Source organism: Danio aesculapii, chromosome 8 (genome assembly GCF_903798145.1).
Source record: "Danio aesculapii chromosome 8, fDanAes4.1, whole genome shotgun sequence".
In the NCBI taxonomy this organism is placed as follows: domain Eukaryota; kingdom Metazoa; phylum Chordata; class Actinopteri; order Cypriniformes; family Danionidae; genus Danio; species Danio aesculapii.
The window spans coordinates 24,160,295-24,173,415 of record NC_079442.1 but is presented as its reverse complement, the minus strand read 5'-3'; the positions used below and the strand labels follow the sequence as shown (position 1 = coordinate 24,173,415).

Genomic DNA, 13,121 nt, shown 5'->3' with positions numbered 1-13,121 from the left:
TCTAAACAAAATAGTTTTAATAACTCATTTCTAATAACTGATACATTTTTTTCTTTGCCATGATGACAGTAAATAATATTTCAAGACACTTCTAACTGAAAGTGACATTTAAAGGCTTAACTTAATTAGGTTAACTAGGCAGGATAGGAGGCAAGTTATCGTATAACGCTGGTTCGTTGTAGATTATCGAAAAAAATTACAGCTTATAGGGGCCAATAATTTTGACCTTACGTTTTTTTAAAGCAAAAAACTGATTTTATTCTAGCTGAAATAAAACAAATAAGACTTTCTCCTGAAGACAAAATGTCTTGCTCTGTAAAACATCATTTAGGAAATATTTTAAAAAGAAAAAATCAAAGGAGGTTTAATAATTCTGATTTCAGCTGTAAGTAATAATAACAACAATAATAAAATATATAATACTTTCTAACAGCCTGAGTAATTTAGGCTACTAAAATTATCAAAACACCAAGTTTAGTGCAATTAAGAATAATTTTATTTTTTTTTACAAAGCATTAAACGAATGCAGCAATTCTTTATAAAATATAAGAACACTGATTATGCTATAAATCAATTATTTCTTGGGTGTTCTTGCTCTGCTTGTTTTGGAAGCTCTTCGTTTGGCTCTCTTGGGTCTTGGGCTCTTCTTGACCGCGGCTGTCTCGTCGGCTTTTTCGGGACTCTTCAGAACCTTTCTTCTCCTCTTCTTTGGAGATTTCTTGGCCCCAGCAGGCTTCTTGGTCGTCCTTTTCTTTCCTTTCTTTGGCGTCTTTCTCTTCGCCTTTGCCTTCTTGGGCTTTTTAGCAGCTTTTGAGCCGATCTTGAATGATCCTGATGCTCCGGTGCCTTTGGTCTGAATCAGCCGGCCGTTTGCCACCAGTCGCTTCACTGCCAGTTTGATGCGCGAGTTGTTTTTGACCACATCATAACCATTGGCAGCGAGCGCTTTCTTCAGGGCCACCAGAGAGACTCCACCGCGCTCCTTTGAGGAGGACACGATCTTCAGGATCAAATCAGACACACTGGCTCCAGACTTCTTGGCCTTGGACCTCCGTTTTGGCGTTTTGGGAGCAGAGGTCGGCGCCGATGCTGCGGCTGTGGACATGGCTGAGTGTTTGTTTGAGCTGGAAGATGATGAGAGTGAGTTGATGGGTGGGCGGGCGCGGGCAAGTAATATAGCCACAGTGAGAACCGTGTAGACTCTAGCAATCATGAATTCAGCGCCTTTTAATTAGCGGCAATAATTTGTGTTTTTTGACTTGTAGAGAGTGTAAGTTTGTTGCTTCTCAATATAATAAAGCGACCTGGACCGTCGATCAGAAAATACAGAAATAGACATTATGACGTTTAACCTTTACGCAACTTCTTCTTAATAAAGTTTTCACTTGTTTTTTTTATTTGCAAGGGGAAGAATTTGTGTGCAGTGATGTATTTAGACACTACAGTTTCTGGAATTTGGATAATTCTATGATTTTAAAACGGGTTTTACTTATGATGGGCCGATGTTAAATTAAATCGGACCTTAGTTAATTTATCTTGAATTGAAAAGGGGGTTTATTTTGCAGCATTTTTGAACAAATCGTGCAATTTTCTGCAAACTAAAACACATTTGATTTTTTTTCTTGGTTTCAGCAAATTATGGCTCTATAAATCACTGACATTAAACAATTACAATAAAACTGCAATAACACTGATCACTTTTTAATATTCATATTTTTTATTATTATGTTGCAAACACATTCAAAACTATCAGGTTGGAATGTCTGAAATCTGATGTTAAATGTCATCCCAGTTTGCTAAAATAGTTGCTAAAACCATAGTTTAATTTATTATTAATACGTTTTTTTTTTTACAGTTTGTAGAAAATCTTCTAGAGAGTAATGAGACTGAAAGGGAGTCTCCCAGACTGCTGAAACCTTATCTCTAATGCCATGTCAGTTGGTTGATTAATGACCTAAAAGAACCCTTTTGGTTGTTTTGCTTGCTTCATAAGTTTCTGGTCATGTTTTTTAAATTTTTTTATTTTGTTGTTGTTATTAAAAGTAATTTATTGATTAGAATGTTTTTGTGATTTTTTTTTCACTAGTTGAACAAACCTCTGCCTCTGTTCTGTGTTTTAACAGCCTATAATACCAAATGGCATATAAATAAGAAAAAAAATAATACATTTTTATCTTTTTATCCTAAGTAAAAGGCTTATGAGTAAGTTTTATATATATATATATATATATATATATATATATATATATATATATATATATATATATATATATATATATATATATATATATATATATATATATATATATATATATATATATATATATATATATAACTATAACTATAACTATTTAAATATATATACACACCCCTAACAAATCTATCTTTTAAATTTATATTTTTAATAGGAAGCTTTTTATAAAAAAAAAAATTAGATGAAATTTTGCAGGTTGTAATTTTTTGCAACATTTTGCTTGAATTTAGTTGTGTTATCTTTAAATTTCTAAATATGTTTGGTGACTAAAATATTATTTGAAAAAATATATCTGTTTAAGAAATCTGTTTTGTTTAAACGCACCAAAATACATTGCTTATATTCACTGAGAAATGGATAAAATTATTAATTTTCAAAATGGGGTGTACTTAATTATGCTGAGCACTGTAGGCACATTATTTTCCATTATATTATTGTTGTCTTTATTTGTGGGACATTTCTGTATACATTGCTGCAATTTTTACTACAAAGTAGGACAATTTCTCATTTAACTGTGAAACATAGATGGCTTGTTCATCTTTAAAAAAATGAACATGTTATTAATTACTCACGTTTATCCTCAGAACTTAGATTAAGACACTTTAGATCTCTTAATAACAGAATTTCCATTTTTGGGTGAAGTAATCCTTGTAGCTAATTGAATGTTATTCTGTGCCCGGACCAAAGACGTTATTGCATAATCCTGGATCAACTGTTGGTGTCCTCCAATGTTGTGTCATGATATTTAGTTAATATAGTAATGAAACTTGGTCATTACATTTAGAGGCTTTTTGTTGAAAGGAGTTAAAAGCAAGATATTTAGGATATTTCAATGTCTGTTATTAATGGACATTTTCTAAACTGAATGTTATAAAGATAGCATATCATTTGTGAAATATGAAAGGTGGTAGCGTGCGTACAGTTGATACAGCCTTATCGCAATGTATGCAGTTGTCAATCGAAGATAATAAAATGCATATGTGTGTGTGTGTGTGTTCTAGGTATATTAGGGCACAAATTTATATATATAAAATTATATATATATATATATATATATATATATATATATATATATATATATATATATATATATATATATATATATATATATATATATATATATATATATATATATATATATATATATAATACTTTTCTTAAGAAAGTAAAAATGCACAAACTTTCCAGAAGTTTCCTGTAGGGCAATGGAAAATGCCATTTGTGTACATACAAAACCATTATGCTTATAGATGTGTGTGTCTGTGTGTGCACTATAAACCCTGCTGTTGTCATTACTAAAGATACTAAGTTAATATAATTTGGCATTACTTAAAACCAAGTTTTGGCATCAAAACTTAAACAGGTGTGTTTAACTTACCCGTTAGGCAGCAAAAAACCTTTAATTTTCATTTTTAAGTTCTCTGAACATAACATTTTAATTTCTTTAAGCGATTCACCATGTCTCTGTTTAAAATGATTGGTTGAGCTTGAAATTCTGCCTTGACAACCACACTGATTGGCTGATATTTGTTATATGACACAAGGTGGTCATTTTGCTTGTGATGCTGAAATTTGCTGAAGTGCAGCAGGACAGAGGCACTACCTAACTCATGTGATGAAAAAGAAAATTTAAATTAGTAAGTAGATATTTAAATGCTTATATACATTTTTCTTAATAGATGTTCTCCCCGTGTTGGCATGGGTTTCCTCCGGGTGCTCCGGTTTCCCCCACAAGTCCAAAGACATGCGCTTAGAGGTGACTTGGGTAAGCTAAGTTGTCAGTAGTGTATGTGTGTATGTCCTGGTCCTTCAGGTGGGGGATTGAGCATTGGGCTAATGACCCACCTCTGTCTATTTGTACCAGGACTACAAGGAGTTGGTGAATTATGAGGACATTGCCTATTTTCCAAAATACTTATAAACCATACAAAATGAGTTTTTTTTTTCTTTCAGAAAGTAAAACAGCACACAGCTAAAGTTTGGGCAGTTCAGAATGAGTTTTTTTCTTTCAGAAAGTAAAACTCCACATGGGTAGAGTTAGGGTACACTTTAAAAAATATTCATTGGATTTACAAAATTTTTTTAGGTAAGTTGTTACAAACAATTTATATGAGCTGAGTTTAAACAAACAAATTAAGTCAAACATTATTAAATTTTATTTGTTTAAATTCAACCCAAATAAATTGTTTGCAACAATTTACCCTAAAAAAAATTAGAAAATCCAATGAATACTTTTTTCATTTTAGTTCAGTAGAAAACACAATTTACAGTATAAAAACAATGGAAACTATATGGAATGTTCCCATATGTATGTCTGAAAACATGGCTTCTTTTTGTTGCTATTTTTCATAATATATAGATAGATAAAATAATGTCTGAATGCATAAGATATATGTGAATTTTAAATAAAAAAAAGAAATTATATTTTTCAAAGTATCCTCTGGGCTGATTTAACTGTATGTAAAACATGAATTGAACTGTATACCCTATAGCTGCGATATACAGAAGCACTTTATTTTGTTCCTCATCTAGTATGAGTTCCATATCCTTCTATATTAGCCATTAAAGCCTGATGAATCAAATATGATATATAAAAAAATACATTTTTTTTTCAGGTTCATTGTAAATATCAGTTTAATTATTTATTTATTTATTTATTTATTTATTTAATTATTTATTTTAAATATTCGTTCATTCATTCATTCATTTTCTTTCAGCTTAGTTGCTTTATTCATCAGGGGTTGCCACAGTGGAATGAACCACCAACTTATCCAGCATATGTTTTACACAGCGGATGCCCTTCCAGCTGCAACCCAGTACTGCGAAACACCATTTACACTTATTCAAACATATACATACACCTGAACCGCATGTCTAGGACTGTGGAGAAAACCAGAGCGCCCTGAGGAAACCCAAGCGAACATGGGAAGAACATGCAAACTCCACACAGAAACCCAGCCAAAACTCAAACCAACGACCTACTTGCTGTTAGGTGACAGTGCTAATCACAGACTCACTTGTCGCCTTATCTATTTATTCATTTATTCATTTATTTTCACAGTTAATTCTGGGTTAAGGTGTTGCATCTTTATGTAAAAATGTACCTTGACACCTAGCAACAAATTCTGTCTCCTGGCTGAAATGTTAATGTGGTTGAGGATAAGAACTAAAATAAAATAAACTAGGCCAACCTTGTACTGATAACAAACTAGCAACCATGTTGCAAAAACCATCTTAACCACTCTTCTCATATACTAGAGATAATTCAGATTTTGTCGTTGGTCACTTTTCTTTGAAAAAATATTCTGCACAGTATTTTATATATATATAAATTCATTATAAAACTCATAATAATAAACAAGGACTTGATACATGTACAACTTGATACATTTACAAACCAAAAATATATATTTGTAACTTGTAGCCTATACATATATATAGCCTTAAAATATATAGCCTATATATAGCCTTAAAAGTAAAGCCAGGAAGAACCAAAAATGTGTTTTCACAGTGATGCCATGGATAGATTCCTTTAAAAAAGCTTTCAATGAAAGTTTTCTTTCTTTCCTTTTCTGTTTCACTAGTCTAATCAGCAAGATGGTAAAGGTAGCCTAATTTAAGACCCATCCATCCATGCCAAAAACAAAAATGCTTTATTTGAAAGTGTGTGGATATATCTTAAGTGCAGCTTTTGTGCAGTAGCTATATCAGAGCTTCTTTATCACGAGTCTATATACTATTCTAAACTCTCAGTATTGCACGTCACGCATTTACACACACGAACAGAGCTGCGCGGATGTATGATGTGTGCGGTATTTAGGACCTGGGGGGAGTTTCCGCAATGCAAGTATGAGAAAGCATGTGACAAACCTACTGATCTACAGTATAAAGAACACGAGGGAAAAGAAAGCGTCCCAAATCGTTGGAAACATTTAATCGCTCCCTCGACTACCATCACTCAGCAGCAGACATGGATTGCGGAATTATAACATCTAAAACCATTCTTTTGTTACTCAGTTTAATATTTTGGGTGAGTTTGTGTTGTTATTTTTTATCATAAATTCAGTTTTTCCATAAATATAGCTTATATCTATTTCTATTAAGTTTAGTGTCCTTAAATATTGACATTGTACTTGTTTGGTCGCTATACTGTAGCTATTTGTTGGTAGAAGAGTCCCTTATAAGCATCACAATAGCTTGCATTCATCCAGAGGTTGTTTCTCCTCCTCCCGCAGACTCTTAAATGAATGTTTAGTCAGAGTCTTTTAGCTTCTCACAGCGAGCTTTTCTCTGGAATTAATTTAATTTAGGACGAGTCACTTGTTTGTTTATGCTCTTAAGAAAACCATATGAAAGTGCTTTTGTGTCTTTCGCAATGTTAAACCTAGCTTGTTTACACTTGTTTACATCTTACTTAGCAGGCAGTAGCTGTCGGAGCTTCTAACGTGACTTACGGTAATTGAAAAGAAAGACTGTTGATGCCCATCTTGTCCGTGCCATCATGTAGGCCTAGTCATCTGACTTGGCTTATTAGCTGGCAACACTCATTTTCAGATTCAGTGGGCATGAATGATGAGAAAACCAACTCTTTAGAGCAGCCAGATTAATGTTTTTTTGCTCACAGAGACTAAAAATTATATACTTGGGGGGAGAGGGGGGGGGGGGGGGGGGTAGTTGCTTCTAATTTGCCTTAAATTTAAGTTCAATCAACTTAGCTTTACAAGTGTTTTCCACTCTTATTATACTAAACTGGCTCAAAACATCAAGTTAAATGTTGAAAAGTTGAAAAACAGATAACTTGCATATGTTAAAGCAGCTAAACAACCAGTTTTAATATATATTTTTGTATATCAATAATTCCATAATCTAAATATTAAATAAAAATATAATAAAAAATCTAAATAAAAAAAAATTATATAATAACATCTGAATCACACAATAATATAAACAAAAGTGTAAGTATTCTGTGGCCCCTTTGTTGTTTTCCTTTTCTGGTCATTTCTGCACATCATGCATTTTTGTTTGTGAGCTGTAATGAGTAACAAAATCTGGGAAGCGAGAGTCTTGTCCTGTGATCGTCTTCTTTAAGCTGACTTATAGCTGTTGTCTTGTGTAATTTTGTATGTCAGTGGTTTGTGTGTTCGCTGTGCTGCTTCTGCTCAAGCTGAGGCACAAGACCAGCGTTCCAGGAAAGATTAGAGGGCAGGAGAGGGTTACTCATGGTCTCGTGATGAACTGCTGAAGAAACGCACCGAATCATATGCTCAGCAAGTCAGACATAAACCCAGAATTCCATAGTGTACTTGTTACGAAATGACATGTTATGACATCATGTGAGATAGAGGATGAATCATTTATTATTATTATTATTGAAAACAATGACATGGCATAAGTGTCTTGGGTTTAAAAATATTAGTTTATTTTTAAATGTAGTTAAATGTTTTGGAAAAAGATTGTTATTATTGCATAATTTTTCATGGGTTTTGAAATTATATTTTTCAAATCATGAAATTATTTCAGTTTTTGTCAGGTTCATTTTATTTGAATTTATTTAGAAATGATTTTTTTTTTATTTAATACAATATTTGTGTATAGGTATTTTAACATTAATCAATTATTGCTGTTGTTGTTATTAATATTATTATCTTTAATTAATTTTTATTAATATTTTTAGGTTACATCATGATTTTGTGTGCTTTTTTATCATGTTAACTTGCACTTGAGTTAGATTAATGAATTACTGATAAATAAAATTCTAGTTTGAGTATGATTAATAAAATATTATTTATAAACTACAACAGTTACAGGTTTGTTTGTTTGTTTGTTTGTTTGTCTTTTTAGAACTGATATCGTATGGTCCCTTTTGACAAAATTGGTGTAATCATTAAACAAAATAATAAAATTATCATATTTTTTTACCCTATACATAATATTCACACATCTGATTGATATATATTTTTTCTTCTTCTTGAAATTATTTGGTTGACTAGTAAGTATTTATTTATTTAGTTAAAAAAACTGAGGTAAGTTGTTTTGGGGAGTCACACCACATGACAATTTACTTTACCTTACTTTGTCTTTCATAAAGGGGCCAATTATGAATTTTTTTAGGCCTGCGAGTAACATTTTAAAACTTCATTTCTTTTTTTGGTTGCACCACATGACTCTAAATTTTCTTAAAAACATAACTCGTTCTTGAGTATATTTTGGAATAATTCTGTTAACCTGTTGATGGTGTTATTTTCAGGCTGCTGGAGCGGCCCTCGCATATGTTGGCTCCTATGTGATCCAGTCCTACAACAACTTTGAGGACTTCATGTCTGACAGACACACCCTCATCCCAGCCGCCATCATCATCGGCGTAGCGGTGGTCATGTTCATCATCGGGATCGTTGGCTGCTGTGCAACCCTGAGAGAGTCGAAAGTTGGTTTAGGCCTTGTAAGTTTGAACCGTCTTGTCTGTTTTCTGTGCCCAAAGCTTTTGTTTGTTTACCTCATTAAAAAACAGAATGCAGAGTCTATGTGGTGGTTTCTATTCCTTCTTTTATGTTGACTTGAGCAGAACGGCTTTCATTATTATGCGAGTTTTAATATCGTGTACTTTTCTCTGAATTTCCCTTTAGTTTCTTATCATCATCATGCTAATCTTCGCAGCTGAAGTCACCGCTTTTGTGTTCGGCATCATCTACAGGGGCAGAGTAAGTAAAAAAAAAAATTAGATTGTATTTAAAACAAACTTTTCTACTGTATTTAGTTTGTACTGTTGTTTGAGGTCCACTTTTATTAATATATTTTTTTCCATCAAAAAGCAATAATTTAAAATTAATAGGCTGTTTTGAGTTCTTTTTTTTTTTCATTGCTCAAATTATTGTGGTTGATTATAGACTCAGAAGTAAACAAGCACTGGTATGATTGTTTTTTTTATTTATTATTATTATTATTATTAATTTATTTATTATTATTATTATTATTATTATTATTATTATTATTATTTTGTTTATTATTTTTTTATACAATTGACTCAACTTAAATGATACTGATTTAAAAAGACATTCACACAAGCCAATAAAATAAACCTATTTATTGGTAGTAAAAATTTACTGACAGTGCATGAGTCGAGGCATCATTTTATCAGCATCTTTGGGTAAAATTTCACATTAACTATTGAGGATTTCAAGAGTTCATACTTAGATATTGTTTAACAACTGTTAGCAGATTTGGCATGCTGTCCCGCGAGAGAACCCTGAGCTCAGAGATAGTTGAGCCCAGGGCTCCCGCCTGGTCCATAGAGCATGTGAGGGGAGTATGAGATCAGGTGGTTCTCGAGAGCTCCCCGTGGTAAAGGAGGAGAAGGGGTGGATGGGGGGTTTCTTCGGAAAAACGAAGATAAGGAAGTAGTTCTAGTTAGGCTACTTGTAGTGAGTTGGATCAATCTGATTGGCTAACTAATGCATGTAGATGAGTGGCCAGCTGCAGTCAATCATATCACGTGCTCCTCTCGAAATTAGTTTGTGAAACTTCACTTAATATGCTGATGACACGCACCATTATGTCTTGTGAAAAGCATCCATTGCAAGCAGCAGGAACAATTATACTACATAGAAATGTCCTGTTGGCATGTTATTTGAGTGGAATTCATAGCTAAGAATGCTTCGATTAAATATACTGGTAGCAATTTTGAATATTTTGACCGCTGCATACGCTCAAGCTAGTCACCAACTACTTGGCAATGCAACACCTTGAAATGAATGGGTTTCATTATGCATCGCTTTCTGTGTCTGGTGGAAAAGCCACTTCATGCTGCAGTGTGACTACGAATTTTGTGCACTGACTTTTGCTGCCGTATAGCCTTTTTTTTTTTTTTTTTTTGCTTTCATTTCCAGTCATTTTGGTCTTTCAGACAAAAAAACAGCAGTTTTTGGCGGCTGAAGTTTGGTGTATTCCTAGCAGTGTTGGAAAATAATGCATTACTATAACGGCATTACTTTTGGCAGTAACTAATACTGTATAACGCATTCCTTTTTAAATATAGTAACTCCGTTATTGATACAATATGATTCGTTTGTCCATTACTTGGTAAATTAATTAATTAATTTTGGCTGCAGTCTTCCTGTTTACAGCAAAGACACATTGTGGCATTGGTGGATGCCAACCACTGTAAAGAAGATGTGCCATGTATGAGGCACCAGACTGGACAAAAGTCAAGAGAAATTAAACTTGTTTTTAATTTGTTTTTAAGTTTGTCTTGTTTTAGTTGTGAGAATGCAAATTAATTAAAACTGTCAAGTTTATAAACAGTGTATTCTCCATGCAGCACTGAAGGGAGCATTAAAACTGTTCTTTGGCAAAGTAACTCAAATTACTTTTAACAGTAATGCATTACTTCTTGGCACAAGTAATCTATAAAGTAATTGAGTCACTTTTTAATGAAGTACTGTAACTAGTTACTAGCACAACATCCTAGAAGGATGGACAGCCGCCGACTTGCGGTGCTAGTGTGTGTACCCTGATAGAAACCTATGTTTCGAGTTCTAAAATGCATAGCGCTGCTTGGCGCCGAGCGGCACTTCTGGTGTGCGACCTGCTTAAGAGTCAGTTATGTAGATTGATTGTGTTTTTTGTGTGGAGTTTAGACCCACTGTTACATAATAAAGTGGCTCATTCCAAAAACTGTCAGATTGGCAGATTGGTTTCGATATAAGCTTTTTTTTTGTAAGTTTTTTTTTTGACTGTCCTGTGTTCTCATTTATATACATTGCATATGCACAAAAGGGGGCTGGAAATGTGCCTACACAACTTCCCACGCAAAAGTTGTGATCAATAAAAAAACAAACTTGACTGGAATGTGCACAGCTGTAAATAAACTAAACATATTTAACTTAAATAAACAACTTAAGTAAACATATTTAACTTAAATGACTTGATTGATACACTTTAAATCATCACATGAGCCATAATCATTAATAAAACAAATTTAAAATGTATTCTTGTTTCAGAACATTGTGATTTTTCTGAAATTTATGGGATGTTTTATAGTACAGTGAGCTCCTAAACGTCAAAAGATCAAGCGAAGTTTGACTTCTTTCTTAATAGCCCCTTTAATATATGATGTGGTAATCTGAATGATTACAAACAGTAATTTTATCCTATTTACAGGTTAGGGGTGACCTAGAAAAGTCAATGAATGATGTCTTCCTGAAGTATGATGGTGTGAACAGTGAAACTCATGCAGTGGATTACTTGCAGTCTCAGGTAAAGCTTCATATCTTTCATTGCAATCTTCTTGTTGTGACTCAGAAACTGACAGACACAATGTCAATGTCTTTGTACATCACTGTGTCCACTTTTACATTTCCAGCTGGAGTGCTGTGGTGTGAAAAACCTGACCGATTGGACTTTAACATCGTGGTTTGCCCAACATAACAACACCGTGCCTCATTCCTGCTGTAAAGCAAACATGACGCAGTGCACTGGTCAGCTCTCCCAACTAGATCTGCTGAACACACAGGTTTGAATGGAAAAACTGACTCGTTTATGATAAGGAATGCCATTGTATTCTGTAAACAGTTTTGTTGTTGTTGTATTTTTAATTCTATGAAGTTCAGTATTGTTTTCTTTATTTCCTCGTTCCTTTATTAGTTTTAATTTGAGTACTTCAACCTCAAACTTATTTCAGTGTATAATATTTGTTTGTTTTCATCTTATGTTTTATTTTTAAAGAATCTTTTTAGTTTAAGTTTACTTTCCTGGTTAACATTTAGTACACTGAAAAATGTGTTGCATGCAAAACTGTTGCAAACAATTTATTTGTGTTAAGTTTAAACAAACTAATTAAATTTAATAATGTTTAACTTTAATTTGTTTGTTTAAATTCAGCCCAAATAAATTGTTTACAACCACTTAACCTAAAAAAATTGAGTAAATCCAAGGAATCATCTTTGAATATTTTTTTTCAGTGTATTCTAACCTCATTTAAAAAAAAGAATAATAATTTCATATGTTTTTATATTAAGTTTTAGTTTCATTTTAATTTTAGTACCTTGTTTAGCTTTTATAAAATATATTTATTTTATTTGGCACTCTATTTTTCTGATTTTATTTTATTTTTTTTCTATTTCTGTGTAGCTTTTTGTAATTGTAGTACTTAAACCTCAAACTTTATTGGAAATTTGTATTTTAGTTTTTCACTTTATCTTTTGTGTAATTGTTTTCATTTTTTATCAATTTTTTTTTTATCCAACTTTAGTCTATAAATCTAAAAAAAAAAAAAAAATATATATATATATATATATATATATATATATATCATACATGCATGCAGTACAGTGTAAAAAAAATGCTGGGTTCCATACAATTCTTTCATGTTGTCCCAACACAAATAAGTTAACTTAATCATTTTTAATACAAATTTAAGTGGATTGAACCTAAAACAGTTAAGTTGTGCCCCAAGAAACTCAATAATTGTGTTGATTCAGCTCATTTATAAATAATATATAAAAATTTGCTTGATTTTAACTGTCAAGTAAAAGTATCAACTGCATTTTGTATTTTTTTTTTTTTTTTGTTTTGTTTTTGAAAATAACTATTTGTTTCATGAAAAAAATTCAATAAAACAAAGACATGTTGTTTCCCCAGGGGTGTGAAGCTAAACTAGAGCAGGTGCTTCAAGATGTGCTTAGTTATGCAATGTTGGTCATCTTGGGTTTCGCCATCATAAAGGTACATCAGCACATGTTAACTCCCTTTTCATTCTTATTTATCAGTCAGTGAATCTTCAACAGCTTGTTTGTTGTGCTTTTCAGTTTTTTGGGATGCTCAGCGTCTGCGTGATCACCTGCAAGAGCAAGAAGAACGAGTATCAACCTCT

The 13,121-nt window shown here is 32.5% G+C and overlaps 2 protein-coding genes across 2 annotated transcripts in view; one reads left to right on the top strand and one right to left on the bottom strand.

Annotated features, from left to right (window-relative positions):
• Positions 1-479: 479 nt before the first annotated feature.
• LOC130234082 (histone H1-like) lies at positions 480-1,135 on the bottom strand. The gene has a single exon (XM_056464358.1). It carries the CDS (start codon positions 1,103-1,105, stop codon positions 575-577), a length of 531 nt encoding a protein of 176 aa, XP_056320333.1. The 5' UTR covers positions 1,106-1,135; the 3' UTR covers positions 480-574.
• A 4,983-nt stretch (positions 1,136-6,118) lies between these two features.
• Positions 6,119-13,121, top strand: part of tspan36 (tetraspanin 36) — a 7,713-nt gene continuing 710 nt past the window's right edge. Inside the window, exons 1-7 of the mRNA XM_056463468.1 lie at positions 6,119-6,284; positions 8,502-8,693; positions 8,878-8,952; positions 11,411-11,506; positions 11,613-11,762; positions 12,890-12,973; positions 13,057-13,121. The exon at positions 13,057-13,121 is cut by the window's right edge and continues 710 nt beyond it. Coding sequence (XP_056319443.1) covers positions 6,225-6,284; positions 8,502-8,693; positions 8,878-8,952; positions 11,411-11,506; positions 11,613-11,762; positions 12,890-12,973; positions 13,057-13,121 — 722 coding nt within the window. The 5' untranslated portion in view covers positions 6,119-6,224. The remainder of the gene's footprint in view (positions 6,285-8,501; positions 8,694-8,877; positions 8,953-11,410; positions 11,507-11,612; positions 11,763-12,889; positions 12,974-13,056) is intronic.